The following is a 15,598-nucleotide window of genomic DNA, read 5'->3' as shown; positions in this document are numbered from 1 at the left end:
TAAACGAAATCTTACCCAACTCGAGAGTCCATATCGACCAGAGGCTTTCGATCCTTTTACAAGGAAGCCCGGAGCCTGAAAGGCCTACACCTGTCGGAGCGGAGGGGGCAGTGCAGTGAAGGAGGGATTTGTGCTCGATAGAGAGAGAGCGAGAGAGAGAGAGAGAGAGAGACGCGCTCGGGCAGGACAGGAGGGCGCACGGGACATCAGCACACCGGCCGGGTCAAGGAGCTGCAAAGATGGAGATCCGACCAGACAGGTTTAAGGCGGTCGCGGGCAAAACTTTGGGGAAAATTCACAGGTACACTGATATTTCAAATGTTCTCAACTCACCCCGGATTTGTGCGCGTTTTTACGCCTTTTTTCTTGCAACACATATCAGTGCTGTTGGTGCATCCGTCATCTCGCTCTCCTCAAAGCAGTAATTTTTAACACTTAAAAAGTTGGTTCTTTTTTTATTTTAATTGTAGAGGAATGTGTTGGGTTTAACCCTTCACAAAAAATAGCGACAGAAGTCCGCGTTTGCGCAGTAGGGAGTTTTGATTGTCACAAGTGAGAGGAGAAGTGTTTTATAATGGATGAAATCCATAATATTTTGAATAATTTGGTTTATTAGGAGGAAAAAACATGACACACTGTCGTCGCTGTAACAGAAGCCCATAACGGGTACTCCATAGTGTTACAGAAGTTATCAGTGAGAGAAAAAGAGTGTTTGTTCTTTCTTTCTTTGTGGTTTGATGCTTTATTGCATTTATGCTTTTTTTTATTGTTTGCGCTTTTGTTCGATGTTGTGAGGCTCAAAGTGGTGTTGGAGAGAAGAAGAAAGTCTGGTTACATAATGTTTCCGTGCGTTATTGGCACGACCAGGCTGAATGAAAGCGCTGGCCAGATAAAACCGGAAAGTTTAAATCTTTAGTTTCCCGGTATAAATTACATTTCTTGCGCTCCAAATTGTTTTTGCCGTATGTTTTTTTTTCTCTTTTAAATAATGTGACTTAAAAAATGATTTGCAGTTTTTTGTTTGTTTGATCGTCTTAAAGCGAAAGAAGGATTTCATTTTAATTGTTATGAAAACGTGTTTTGGATTATACTAAATGAATGAAATGAATAGAAACGACTGGAATACGGTGTGAATTTCTAAAGTTTTTTAATATTTCAGGCTGAGTTTTGAGTGACAGGCATATAAACTGTTATTTTAATAATCACCTGCGTGATAAAACACACAAAACCTTGTGGACACGTTTCCTTGAAACTGTGTTTTTCCACATCTATTTTTTTCCTACCTGACAATACAAACCAAATGATTATTGGTTGTTGCCATCAATTAAGAAAATTATATGTAGGTTAATTGAGACTGAAAATAATTGTTAGTTGCACCAATAAATAAGAAAGGTCGATATAAAAAAGACAACTATGTCACTGCTGGAGGTGCATGCAGGTACTTATTTTAAAAAAAGAAAAGAAAGCTTCATAATCCTCTCTGATTATGAACATTTCAAAGTGCTGCATATGTGTAAATAAAGTACACATGAGTGTGAAAGTTGCTACACAGATTGATGTACTGATAATATTTCAGTTTAAAAATAAATAAATAAAAAAAAGGCAGATTAAAGACAATCATAGAACCTCATGCAATAACCATTGCTTTAAGCTTTGGCTCTCCCAGGATTTGAGGTAGCAACCAAACGTATAAATCCTGTCCTGAAATAGCCTGTTTTTGCAGTCCAGCTGTCGAGCCATGCAAATCCCTAAACTCTCCCCTCCCACTCATTCCATCCCATGCAAGCCATGTCACTTCCTCCAGCCACTGCCTCCTCCTCCTTCTTCCTCATCCTCCATCCATTGAGACACCAGCAGCTTTCAGCCTACTGGGGTCTCTTAAATCAACACACACATGCCTGTCTCGTTTCTCTCTTACTGTTCCACACATGCGCATCATCACCACAGCTGATTCCATGAGAGATGTGATGTGTTGGATTGGATTCAGGTTGACTTTAGTGGGCGTTTCCTCAGCTTAGCGTGACCTCGTGGTTTTATGCGGTTGCATGTGTCAAGTGCAGCCAAAGAATAAGAGAGCAGTGTGTTATGGTTTTGTGTATGCATGTGTGTATATAAAGCTGTATATGTGTGAATGCGTGGTGAAACTTGGGCATCCCTGCACTGTGTAAGCAGACGAGTGTGTCTGCGTGCAATCTCACCACCTCACAGACAAAACCGTGATCCCTCCTGATGAAAGCAGCCAGGAGTTCATCTATTATTTAAACATTTTCTCCATCAGAATGCATCTCCTGTTTCTATATTAAACTCCACTAGGTAAGCACAAACTTCAGCGCTGTAAGGTCACTCCACATCTCTGCTTACATTATTTGCTCTTTTATAACGTTTCCAGATGGATCCCCCAAATCTGGCTATTCTCACAGCTCTGCATGAAATATAATCACACAACTGCTTCTTGGTTTTAATTTGGGTTGTGTGCAAAAGTTACTAATAGTACCCCAAAGACGCTATCATAAAAATGCCTCGCTTCGATTTATTAAAAGACTTTTAAATGCATCTGCAGGATTGCTTGGCTACACAATGAGAGGCTGTGCTGTACTACATGTGAGGCAATACAGAATATGACAGGTAATCCATTTTTAATCCATCTTACTTGCAGTGGAGTGCATTTTTCAGCTACTACAGTTCAGTGTCATTGCAGAAATGCTCTGAATAAAATTTTCAAATAACGGTGAAGCGAAAAAATAATTATTTGATATGTTTGCTTGTGGTGAAGCACAGGGAGGAAAGCATGCCATCATTTAATCCCAGCATTTAGCATTAGTTTTTGTATCATATGTAGGATGTCTTTGTCATGGATTTCCTGTTAGTCTTGATAAAGCTATGTCTAAGGAAAAAAGCAGGTTCAAGCTTGAACACAAAAGGCAAAATCTTACAAGACACCAAGTCCACATTTGAGACACTTCTGTGTTTCCTATTCTTATCTTTTATCCGTTCATCTGTCTCTGTTGTTTTGTGTGGAACATGGGCACAGGTTTGTGAAACAGTCTTCACAGATGACCAGAGATTCATCTACAATAGCTGTGCCACTTTGGAGAGTCAGCTGCAACGACTCAGCATGCCTGGTTTTTGGCAGCGATGCTGTCCATGCTGTCGATTTCAGCATTTAGTGTCTGCTTCACTTGTTCAGTTTGTGAGGAAATATTTTAATGTAAGCTAACACGTGGTTCGATTATCATATTACGACCCCGTGCAGCTCATTGTTGAAGTGTTGTTCTCTGGTGAATGTAGCGAGAAGTGTTGTGTGTGTGGAGACAGCACTCATACTGCGACTGAGTTATACTGTGTGAGTATTTAGATAATACGTCTATGAAGGTCACACGTGTAACTGTTAAACGTGTGTGTCTGTGTGTGTGTGTGTGTGTGTGTGTGTGTGTGTCAGCAGGAGAGAGAGAGAAAAAGTGGTGTGACAGGATGGGGAGGAGGGTGTCTCCCTGGGTGACACAGTCCCACCGAGACCCAATCTGTTCACTTCAGGGAGAGCGAGAGGCTCTCAAAGGATGGGAGAGGAGGGGGACAACAACAAAATCACTATTAAAACTACAAAGTGCTCGGAGAAAAAGTAAAAATCTAATCTTTAAGCTACTTTGCGTGCTCCAAAATGCTGAAATGAGACAAAAAAAAGAAGAAAAAGAAAAGGAATAAAATCAAGAATCAATTTAAGCTCACAAATATGGAGAAATAATCACCAGGGTGTCTGGTGTTATATAATATTTTTACTCCCTCGCTGTCTCACTCTCAGTCTCGATCATCCTCATATGAGAGGATTACACCGAATACTCTGTGAATTGGTGATTTTAATACAGAGTCTAATAAAGGCCCCGAGTCACCTGAGAGTCACTGTGATTTTATCAAAGCTGACAGAATATTACAGAATCAAAGTGTGCTTACAAACACTCACAGTTTAGCAACAACTGTTTTATTTTTTTATTGTTTTAAGGAGTTTCATATAACATACTTTTAATATATAATCAAATTTGTGTAACACCTTACACCAGTTAAACTCAAGAGGTATTGAAGTCTTCACGCTGGGGTTAAACAGGTTTTAGGACTTTGCTTCTTTTGTCTAGGTGAAAATCATGAGCTCTGTTTGAAGCGTGTGCCTCCACTGAGCCTGCTACTATTGTAATTATGATATTTCAGAGAGCCCCAGGTCGCAGGACTCCTGCCTGCTCATGCTCGCTTGCTCATTAATTGTTGACAGCTGAGACCAATCAGCTCCATCAGATGAGTGGAAGCAAGCAGTATTGTGAACCTGTGTCTCTTCTTCAACACAGAGCTGGTAAATTTTACCAGTCAGCATGTTAAGAAGTAAGAAGTTTGTGTATAAGAATCTTTTAAGTCTTTGCTTCTAAGCTGGAAATTCCCTTGCTTCAGCTTTGTACACGAACACAGGGGGTGAGGCTGCCTTTTAGTGGAAAGCATCTGTAATTAACGACCATTTTTTGCTGTGGGGTAGCCTCGTTAGCTCTTAGCATATGGGCAGGTGTCAAGCTGCAATCTGTCTTGAGGTTTAATGAGGATTCTCCTGCAGCCTTCACCAACTATGAGGGAGGAGCTCCACGCGGGGGGACAAGTCAGCACATTTGTTTAGCGGCAGGAGCGTGAACAACTGATTCAACAAATTTATGTGCACGACTTTGCTTCTGTCGTGCGTCGCCCTTTTCAATGCTTCCAGGATTTGGTTGCAGTTTTTTAATTTCTTGTATTTGATCCACTGGGAAACACATTGCAAATCACGTCCTTAGGTCAGGACACTTTGTATGAAAGGTCAGCAATGAACACATGATGGTCCCATTTCCAAGTCAGTCAGATGGGCCATTCTATAAAAATGTAGACCATTAACTAACAGGTGAGGCACAACCTGAAATTTTGCAGCTTGACGCAAAAGCTGAAAAAGGCTTTCTGAGTTACAGAAGGACTAAAAAACATGACCAGCATGAACTCAACAGCGTGCCGTGATAGAGGGAGAAACGTGCTGAATCGTGCCCAGCAGAGTCAGTCTGTCCATCCATATTCATTTCCGGAAGTAAATCATTTTTGTAATCCTAATCTTAGTGTAGTGACAGATTAAGAGGGAGGGAGGGAGATGGGATGCAGCCTCTCTAATCTCTCACAAATTCCAAAAATGTTGCTTTCCATTGTGTTTTCTGTTATCTACTGAAGAGTAGAATATTTCTTTATGTAGGCAGTTTTAATTATACTCGTAATTGCACTGACCTGTCTTCTTGTCTTGCGTTTTAGTTTGTTTTTGACAGATTGCATGGATGCATATCGAGATTATACAGAGTGTGCTGTGTGCAAAAGGGGGAGGGAGTGGAATTCACACGCATAACTAAAATAAATATAATGACAGCGGTGGATGACAGACGGACAAATGGTGGCAGATTGTGGTGTAAAAGCTGGAGTAAATAATTTATCTAAAAAAAAAAAAAGGTCAATAATTAATCAGCATCAGAGGCTGACTTGTCTCGACTTTGCACACTTGCTTTCTAACCTTGTTTAAGCCCCGACCTCCAATGAAACACTATCTTTAAAACACAACCATCGTCACCTCGCCAGCCTGACCCCCGTGTTGATTGTGCTTTTTTCTGTGCACGATTCTCCAGCTCACTGGCTAACTGGATCACCTCAATGGAAAGTGGATGGCGGACACATGATTCGCTCTGCTGCGAACTCAAATTTAACAGACAGTGAACACTGATATATACATTCACTGAAAAAATGGTGACACTTTTGTCTAATGTATATCTGTAGGTGTTGTTTACTTAAATCTGATGGAAGTGTGTGTGTTTTTGTTGTGAGTATGAAGGTTGTAATACACAGATGGCTGCTCTCTGACTTCTCTGTATGACTTCTGTTGAGGGGATGCTCGACATGTTGTTTTACAAAAATGGTCACACAAACTGAACAATAGCCTGGAAAACAAGCAGATCACCTCACATGGGCTAAAACCATGGGATTTTAAGCGGTTAAAAAACAAGCAAACACATTTTAGACACTTGCACCCCTGTCTTTGCAGCTCGGTAAAGTGTAACTCCTTAAAAGCTGATTTCCTACAAAAGTTCCTTTTGTAGTTTTAAACATAATGCTAATTTGTTAAGCAGATTCGGCTGAATGATGTCATAAAAAATGAAGGCATTTAGTGGTGAGGACACTATCAGAGTGAGAGGACCAGTAGGTTCCTTGGATCCTGAAGCAGAGACGACGCGGCTGTCGTAGCTCCTCGGCTTGTGACAGCTGCTTCCACACACTGGGACGTGCTGAGTCAGGCGTGACCCCGGTGTGGAGCATGATGTCAGCCTGGAGGAGTGCGTTTGTAGGAGGAAAAAGAGAGAGAGAGTGCAAAATCTTTGCAGTTTAAAACATGCATGAAGAAAAGATGCAAACTCTTTGTCACAGGCTCAAAATAATCTGGTAACTGCCGGTGATGTCAGCATGGAAGCTGGAGACTGAACCTTTCATAGCTCCTTTCTAAAGGAAGCTCACACTTTTGTGTTCCTGCTTTTTTTTTTTGCAGTTTTACTTTGATTTGTTAGATCAGATCATCTGTGAGGCTAGGCATAAAGATCACCGAGGCATCGATTTCATTGCAGCACATTATAATACACAGAATTTTGTCTTTTGCACCATTTTGTTCACTTTTACCCCAAAAGCCTAACACATATTCTGCTGTCTCCCATCAGGCTGATTGAGAAACGGCAGCCAAATGGAGAAACTATTGAGCTGTCGGCGGAGGGTCGTCCTGAGCTGGTGGAGGAGAAGGAGCTGCCTGTGGTGGACTGCACCTGCTTCGGCCTGCCCCGGCGGTACATCATCGCCATCCTGTCTGGCCTGGGCTTCTGCATCTCCTTTGGCATCAGGTGCAACCTAGGTGTGGCCATTGTAAGCATGGTCAATGATCATACTGTCTACAAAGGCAACAAGGAAGTACTTGTGGTGAGTAGCAGAAGAGAAATTAAAACTTCTGTGCCTTTATTGACCTACTTTATGAATTTGATATTAAGCCACATCTGCAATAATTGTGTTGGAACACAGGTAACATGCAGTATTTTCACAGTACCAATGAAAGTTACTGTCTTAAGTCTTTTTCTGTGGGATCACTTTAAATCTTCATTGGACTATATCTAATGGTTTATATTAATCACAGTATGCAGTGTGTTGTATTGAGGCTATCCCTTTTACAATGTAGTTGGTTGGAGAAGAATAAAATTTTGTAATTATGTAACTTTTTAAATGACTTGATAAGTCATAATAAGTAGTGTCATGTATTAGAGTATTAGACTAAAGCTGAAAAGTTCTATTAAGGCGTTTTGATGTTGGCATCATCTTAACTGCTGATAAACAAACTTTACTTTGTGTAGTGATATCAAATTTTCTAAAGTCCTGCAGTCTAGGCCAGCTCTGTGCCAGCTTGCCTTGGCTGTGGTTCAGGAGTTAAAACAGTTCATCCACCAATCGAAATGTTGTTAGTCGATTCCCCAGCTACTCAGGTCTGCACGTCGAAGTATCCTTGAGCAAGATACTGAACCATTGGTTCTATTTAATGTATTTATCAGGGACATCCAACTCGTGGGCTTTGTGGTTGGGGATGATGAACCAGAGTTGCCCTTGACCTTAAGTTTTCAAGGTAATCTCCTCTGTTGTGAAGTGAGCTAAAGTCATATAATTTTTTTCTTCTCTCCAGGCTGCACAGTTCACCTGGGATCCAGAGACAGTGGGGATGATTCACGGCTCCTTCTTCTGGGGCTACATCGTCACACAAATCCCGGGTGGCTTTATATGTCAAAAATTTGCAGCAAACAGGTTAATATCTCCACATTTATGGTGTCAGATCTGGTTGAATTTGCATACATGCTAGGTGTGGAAAAAAGAATAATTTGAATCAGAACAGTAAGAGGCAAAGCAGCTGAACCAGCATTCATAGAAAATGCCAGTATTGGGATGTATTGGGATTTTTTTATGTTCTGATGCCAGTGTTACTGTCCTTTGTGTTTTTAAGAGTTTTCGGCTTTGCCATCGTGGCCACATCGACGCTCAACATGCTGATTCCATCTGCCGCTCGCTGCCATTACAGCTGCGTCATACTTGTCAGGATATGCCAGGGCCTTGTAGAGGTAAATATGAGTTTTTGTCCACATCTGGACTCTGTGTAGGACTATTCCCACATGCACAGGTGTTTCCCTGACTGTATTCTATCCTTTAGGGCGTATCATACCCAGCCTGTCATGGGATCTGGGCCAAGTGGGCACCTCCTCTTGAGCGAAGTCGATTAGCCACGACAGCTTTTTGTGGTAATGTCAGCTTCCTGTCACCTCACAGATCAGTATCTACAATGTCTGCACAGGTTCTGTGGGTTTGAAGACACGTTTGTGATGAAACTGCTAGAAGTTCATCTAACGTTTAAGAGTTTAAAAAGACTATGATGGATCTAAAACATGTTGAGTGCAAGAAAGAAAGATATAAACAGGGTTTGTGCCTTCTTTGTGTGTGTGTTGTCTTAACAGGATCCTATGCTGGGGCAGTGGTGGCCATGCCTTTAGCTGGGATACTGGTGCAATACACTGGGTGGCCTTCTGTATTTTATGTCTATGGTTAGTACAAATATGTGTTATGTTACTTTTATTACTATCTTTCTCACCAAGACTGCTCATGCAAATTTCCCTAAATGTCCACTATTTGATTCTCTTTAAATTTCCACAACTCCTTTAAATTCTCGTTCTCTCTTAAATGTTCTCTTTGTCTCCTATGTCTGTGTCTTTCTTTCTCTCTCTCCCTCTCCCAGGCAGCTTTGGGATATTCTGGTATTTGTTTTGGATTCTGGTGTCATACCAGAGTCCTGCAGCCCATCCCACCATCTCACCAGAGGAGAGGAAATACATTGAAGATGCGATCGGAGAGTCTGCATCATTTCTCAATCCCCTTCAAGTATGTGTATTTAGACCCATGCACTTGGCTGAGTCTGCAGTTCTTAATTGGTGGAGTTGGTGCATATCATTAATATCTTATTACTTTTTGTGGTAGAAATTTAAAACCCCGTGGAAACACTTCTTCACCTCCATGCCAGTCTATGCCATTATTGTGGCCAACTTCTGCAGGAGCTGGACCTTCTACCTGCTGCTCATCAGCCAGCCGGCCTACTTTGAAGAAGTCTTTGGCTTTGAGATCAGCAAGGTGAGTTAGCATGGCATCCAAGCTGTAGGGTCAAAGCAAGTAAAACTGTAATTTTCCCACTTGGTCAGGACAAATTTGAACATCTCATCATCCTCCCTTCATTTTCCCCCCAAAAACACTATTTTTGCCTTTTTCACGCACATGTACACACTGTCTGCCTCTCCTATACATGACTTTCAGGTGGGCATAGTGTCAGCTTTGCCCCATCTGGTGATGACAATCATCGTGCCTATTGGGGGCCAGTTGGCTGACTACTTGAGAACCCACAACCTGATGTCCACCACCAACGTCAGGAAGCTCATGAACTGTGGAGGTGAGGCTATCAAACATAAGAGCATGGCTTATGGTTTATGAGCAGAAACTAAATAACTCTATACAGCTCTGGTGAACCGTCTTAGTTGGCCAACAGAGCCTATTAAATGGGTATGAGGGTACCATAATTCTCTGACTCTGCAATTGTCATCTGACACTCCTCCCAGAGCACCAAGGTCTACGAACCAACTGCTCTTAAATATCTTTAGACCGTGGCTCAGAAAACTGACAAATTATTATTTCACTAAAACTTCATCCTATTATCAGCTGGAAATTATAATAGCATTTCATTTTTGCTGCAGAAATGGCTGCAAAAAGTTAAACAATTCTTTCAGTACTTTCTGACACATCACAGTGATTAAAGCTAAATTAGAAGCATTGCAAAAATAAATAAATAAATGTGTAAAGATGAACTTATTAATGATGCTGTAGTTCTCCTAAAATTAAACATATGAAACTATGCTGTCAGTTGTGGGGCATTTAGCAGCTTGCAGTTAGAATATTTAAAGTGCAGTAGCTGCCAGCATTAGAAGCAAATTAATATTTCAGCACAACTTAAAGGTCAAATCAGCGTGTGCATAAACACGTGTACAGCTTCAAACACTGAAAATTACGGCATATTGGCACTGCCTTGACTGTAACAACAGGGTTTGTTATTAGTGTTCGTAATTCCTTTGTGTTGATGTGGATTTCTTTGGAATTTCCACAGGTTTTGGGATGGAAGCCACCCTCCTGCTGGTGGTGGGCTTCTCTCACACAAAGGGTATTGCCATCTCCTTCTTGGTCCTGGCGGTGGGATTCAGTGGATTTGCTATCTCAGGTAATCTATGTTCTAAACATGTAAGGTGAAAACCTGACTTGTCGTGTTACTGTTGCTACATGAAGGTGATAGTAAGGTTTAATGAGAGACAATGGAATTTTAAGTATTGCTTTAAATGTGAGCAGGACACCGGTAAATCAAGTGTTTTGGATAGTTATAAGTGAGGAAGAGACTGGAAAGAGAACAGGGCAGACACACTGCAAAGGACCAAGGGTCAGAATCGAGCCCAGGCCTCGTGGGGTGTGTTAACCTGCTCAACTACTGAGCTAAACTGGTTCCCGTTAAAGTTTTAACTTAAAAGTATGAAAATGACACATTTTCTAGATTCTGTTGACATGTGTTGCCCTACTTACATTTTCCCAAATGTTTCCAACAATATTTAAAAACAAAGAAATCTGCACAATGGTTTATTTAATTTTGTTGTGTGTCATCTCCCCTTTACTCATCCCAGCCATTGTTTTATAGTCACAGCACCTGGGAACTTTGCAGTCATAGAGTCAACCACGAGCTCCTCTGTATAACAAAGTATACAGAGTGAAATTTGGGGCCATCTGTTTGATAGATGAAGCTTGGCTAAAATTGTGTCATGCAACAGGACAATGAACAGAAAATCTGCAACAGAATGGCTGAAAAATAAAGAAAGAAATGATCTTGAATGGTTCAGTCAAAGTCCACGCTTCAACCTGAAAGCATTGCTGTGGTGAGACATTAGGAGAGGTGTGTATGAATCAGTTGATGCGAATCACAATTAACTTTGTAAAGTTATAAAGAACAGTTGGGCCAAAATTCCTCCACATTGATGTGAGAGACTGATGAAGTCATAAGAAAATTGTTATTTCATGTTATTGCTTCTGAAGGTTTTCACAGTATTATAAAATCCTGTTAAAAATGTTCCAATTTACATGACTGTAAATGAATTTGCCATATTAGTTAGCTAGGTTAAGTTTGTTTAATGGTAATTTACCAATCAAAATTAATGAGTTTTGACAGTTTGATTACAATAAAGCTACATAATGAGAATAAAACTTGACATTGATAGGACTTTAAAATATGACCTAATTTGCAAACATGAGTCTGTCAGTCAGCTGTAGTGTTTTCATTGGCAGCATAGACTGTATATCAAAGATGGACATGGCATCCCCAGTTGGTTTGTGGATGACAAGCTGTGCCCGCTACTACCTGGAAATGGCTTTATATTTCACACACAGACAGATATTAGATCATTATCTTATTAAACTGTTTGAAGTGAACGTCGTTAAGACGAAAATGTGTTTTTAAAAAATGATATCATTTTTTCTATCCCCTAAGTGTAAAAATCATTCTGTGTTTTTGCTCTTTCACTCAGGGTTTAATGTCAATCACTTGGATATCGCGCCTCGATATGCCAGCATACTGATGGGCATTTCGAACGGAGTGGGAACGTTATCTGGAATGGTGTGTCCTCTCATAGTTGGTGCCATGACCAAACACAAGGTGACTCATTCACGTGTATCAACAAAGCTGAGCATAAAGCTCAAGATGTTTAATGAGTAAAGACACACCAGGGAGACTTGTTCTTGCTCTTTCTTGTGCTAAAATACCTTTTGAATCATTTCAGACGCGTGAGGAGTGGCAGTACGTCTTCCTTATAGCCTCACTTGTTCATTATGGAGGAGTGGTTTTCTATGGTAGGACTTTGGCTCTACAGTGTTTTGTAACGCATCTCTAAAATATCGCAGTTTCATTGCTGATCTGTTTTCTTCTTCACTAGGACTCTTTGCATCAGGAGAAAAGCAGCCTTGGGCAGACATAGAGGACACAAGTGAGGAGAAGTGCGGTATAATCGACGAGGATGAACTGGCCAATGAAACAGAAGAGATGTACCGTGGAGGGGGGCAGTACGGAGCCATAAGCCAATCGGGGGCTGGTTTCAACGGTGGAGGAGGAGGAGGAGGAGCAGGGTCAGGATGGGTGACAGACTGGGATAAGTCTGAGGAGTATGTGCAGCCGCCCGGATATAACTCCTACATGTACGGGGGAGAAGTAGAGAAGGAGCTCACATAGAAGACTGACGTGACACAAGTTTTAAAAAATAATAATAACAAGATAAAAAAAATGAAAGAGGAAGGGTGTTTCTGGAGAACGACTGCAAGAGAGTCACTGAACAGACCTGCTGTGTGCTTCTTAAAATTTATAGCAGCACATATCAAAAGAGTGGATCAGATTCATTCCACTGTAGGTGTGTGTGTTTGTGTGTGTGTGTGTGAGAGAGAGAGAGACAGTGTGCGTGTGCAAGCATGTGCATGCAGAGTGCTAAATTTACACAAAAAAACTGATTTCATCTTCATCAGAACTCATCTTACATCCTGATGCTGATGCTCATTGTGATTGGTCAGGAGTTCTGTATCCGCAACTAGGAAATCCTGTGTGTGTGTGTGTGTGTGTGTGTGTGTGTGTGTGTGTGTGTGTGTGTGTGTGTGTGTGTGTGTGTGTGTGTGTGTGTGTGAGAGAGAGAGAGACAGAAAGAGCGAGAGAGTTGTGGGCCTGTATAGCAACTTGCTGAAGCCACTGGGATTGTGTTGTTTTTAATTTTTTATGTGTGAGTCATGCATTTACTTTTATTTTGCTGGGAAAGCACCTTCAGAGCCTCAGTTTTAAAAACCTCACACTTCTATTCAATGCAGAATTCATCACCAAATCCAAGCTCTCAAAGCTCCCAGATAAACTAAACAGACGCCACCAGCCACGACGCCACTGAGTTTAACTTTCAAACTTCCTAATCAAAGTGAAAAGAAAAAAGGTGCTTAGGTGTTGTAAAGTTGTACGTAGATGAGTGTAAAGCTGTAAAACTTCCCTTCACCTGTGTGCTTGACTTTGCCGCCTACAGTTTCTCACTGCATCTCATGTCCAGCCACGCTTACAGGTCACAGTCGCCAGTAATCATCTGACAATTCCCACTTTCTATTCAGTGTGTATAGTCTCCCTCAGCTTGGTACATATTTATAACACTCCCAGGCCTCGCAGCACTTTCTGTTTATGCCTTTTCTTGTTTCTCTGGCAGCCTCTCCCTCCATTTTTCCTCCTTGTCTTATCTTTCTCTCAACATCAGTCGTGTTTGTGCGGGTAAATCCAAGCTTTTCAGATCGACTGTGTGTGTCTGTGTGTGTGTGACAGCAAGTGTGCTGTTGTGTTGGGTGCAGGTGCTGAAAAGTTGTGCAGTGAGCATATTTAATGGACACAGTGGTGCAGTACTGTGCCAGCCCTCATATTTTCCCTTTTACACACAAACACACACAGGGGGGCTAATTTCATGCGAGTGCACAGTGAATCGTGCAGACAGAGTTTGATAGGCGAACATTATTAGAGAATGTGTGAAGTTCAGCTTCACTTATATCTTGTAAGAGTAGAGAACCTCAGCTTCCTGCCTGTCAAGCGCACTGGCAGCTGGGAAATGGAGTACAGTCACATACGGGCGAGGTAATCTGTAGTAGTACTGGACTTGTGTACACACAGACACACACACACACACCACTCCTGCATCTGTTCGTGCTGACAGACAGTACATCTGTTGGTGGTACTCAGTGGGTCATGTTTGCGAGATAAAACTGCAGTGCTGGACTGTTTAAAAAGGACGTGTTTGATTCACTTGGGGGTTTAGTTTTTAAATGTGTTGCTGTGTCGAATAATTACAAGAAAAAAAGTGCAAAAGGTCAGTTGCCATTTTTTGAGTGAAAAGTCTTAAAGACGTGAATGATGATAACTGTGAACAAGTTCATTTTGTGCGTGTTGTATCAGTGTATCTTTGATCTGCTTTTTTCTTCTTTGTCTCAGTTTATGGCTGCTCCAATGTTTTCCTTCCCATCCTCAATGAAATGTGTGGTTATCTGGTGGGATTTGGTGTAAAAAAAAAAATTAAAAAGACAAGAAAAGATCTGTATTTAAAAATGCAAATATATGGAAAATATTTTATGTAAAAAAGTGTACATGTGAGATAACCTTGTGTATAATAAAATTCAAGCAATTTAAGATGATGTCACTATTTCAGTGCAATTGTGTCATCGGGATTTTATCACCTAAAACATGATGACGCATTAAAATGGTGTTGGTTTTCAGATTGTCGGTGCTTTGTCTTTCACTCTCTCTCTTTCTCTCGGAACAGATGGATGCAGGATTATCGCTGTGATTTTAGGCAAAGATTAGATAGGACAGCAGATGCACTCAGTGGGAGAGTGAGGGGGAAACATGGACGTCACAGACAAGGGAAGTGAGCATGATGGATCAGGCAGGGCCTGTCCACGCCTGTTTGTATGTGCGGTGCCGCTTCCTCTAAAGCGCTTGTAAATAAAAAAAAAAAAAATTAACGATTCGCCGCAATAACGTATTTATTTTTGCTCTATTGAAAGAATTGAGTTCTGCATTTTTTATTGTTACAATTATAAAATCATTCTGTTTCCAACGGAGCTGAAATAATCTCCCCAAGCGATTTTCATCGTCATCTTTTAATAATTTAAAATCCACTCAGTCAGCGCCTTTATTAACGGTTCAGTTGGTTCTTTATTTTGAAAAGAATTTACCGGAAGTATTGCCTACATTGACATAACTCAAGGGTTTAAAAGTTGCTTTGAACACTAGAGGGCAGTAAAGATTCGTGATTTTTAATAATCAGGTCCAAAATTCTACAACCCTGACTCCAAAACAAAGGTTGGACTCTGTGTAAAATGTAAATGAAAAGTGAATGCAATGATTTGCAAATCTTATTTTAAAAAAATCTCATGTACCATTTTAACAAACACAATAGGGCAATTTTGAATGTAGAATTTGAAAAAAGGTTGGGGCAGGGCCATGTTTACCACCTCTTTTTTTAACAACAATCGATAAACATCTGGAAACTGAAAGATCCGCTGCTAGACTTCCAGATGAGGAATGATGTCCCATTCTTGTTTAAAATAAGATTCTAGCTATGCAACAGACTTGGTATTGTTGTATTTCTTGTTTAATGCTCCTGATGTTTTCAGCTGATCTGAACAGCACACAGACCAGTTCAACACCCATACTCTTCTACTAGGAACCAAAGATGGTGTAATCTGATTACTTTTTTCAAGTAACGAGTAAAGTAAGGGATTACTATTGCAAAAACGGTAATTAGGTTACTTTCCCGTAGGAACGCTGCGTTACTGCGTTACTAAAACCATGATTTTTTGCGAGAATGTCTCACGACAGTGACGTAAGCGAGTGCGTCGTTAGTGACAACAGCTG

At 40.9% G+C, this 15,598-nt stretch overlaps 1 protein-coding gene across 1 annotated transcript; it reads left to right on the top strand.

The window, feature by feature from the left end:
• The first annotated feature begins 179 nt into the window (after positions 1-179).
• On the top strand, positions 180-14,454 carry slc17a7a (solute carrier family 17 member 7a). The gene is made up of 13 exons (XM_085453901.1): positions 180-301; positions 6,744-6,996; positions 7,745-7,863; positions 8,060-8,174; positions 8,264-8,351; positions 8,565-8,651; positions 8,843-8,985; positions 9,082-9,231; positions 9,412-9,544; positions 10,253-10,363; positions 11,709-11,836; positions 11,961-12,030; positions 12,114-14,454. Exons 1-13 carry the CDS (start codon positions 240-242, stop codon positions 12,404-12,406), a joined length of 1,752 nt encoding a protein of 583 aa, XP_085310027.1. The 5' UTR covers positions 180-239; the 3' UTR covers positions 12,407-14,454.
• Positions 14,455-15,598: the final 1,144 nt, after the last annotated feature.

The sequence above is a fragment of the Copadichromis virginalis genome, linkage group LG4 (genome assembly GCF_057382275.1).
Source record: "Copadichromis virginalis isolate Kocher_CV1m ecotype Utaka linkage group LG4, C_Virginalis_male_GT1.1, whole genome shotgun sequence".
In the NCBI taxonomy this organism is placed as follows: Eukaryota; Metazoa; Chordata; class Actinopteri; order Cichliformes; family Cichlidae; genus Copadichromis; species Copadichromis virginalis.
This window is presented reverse-complemented; position numbering and strand designations above follow the sequence as displayed.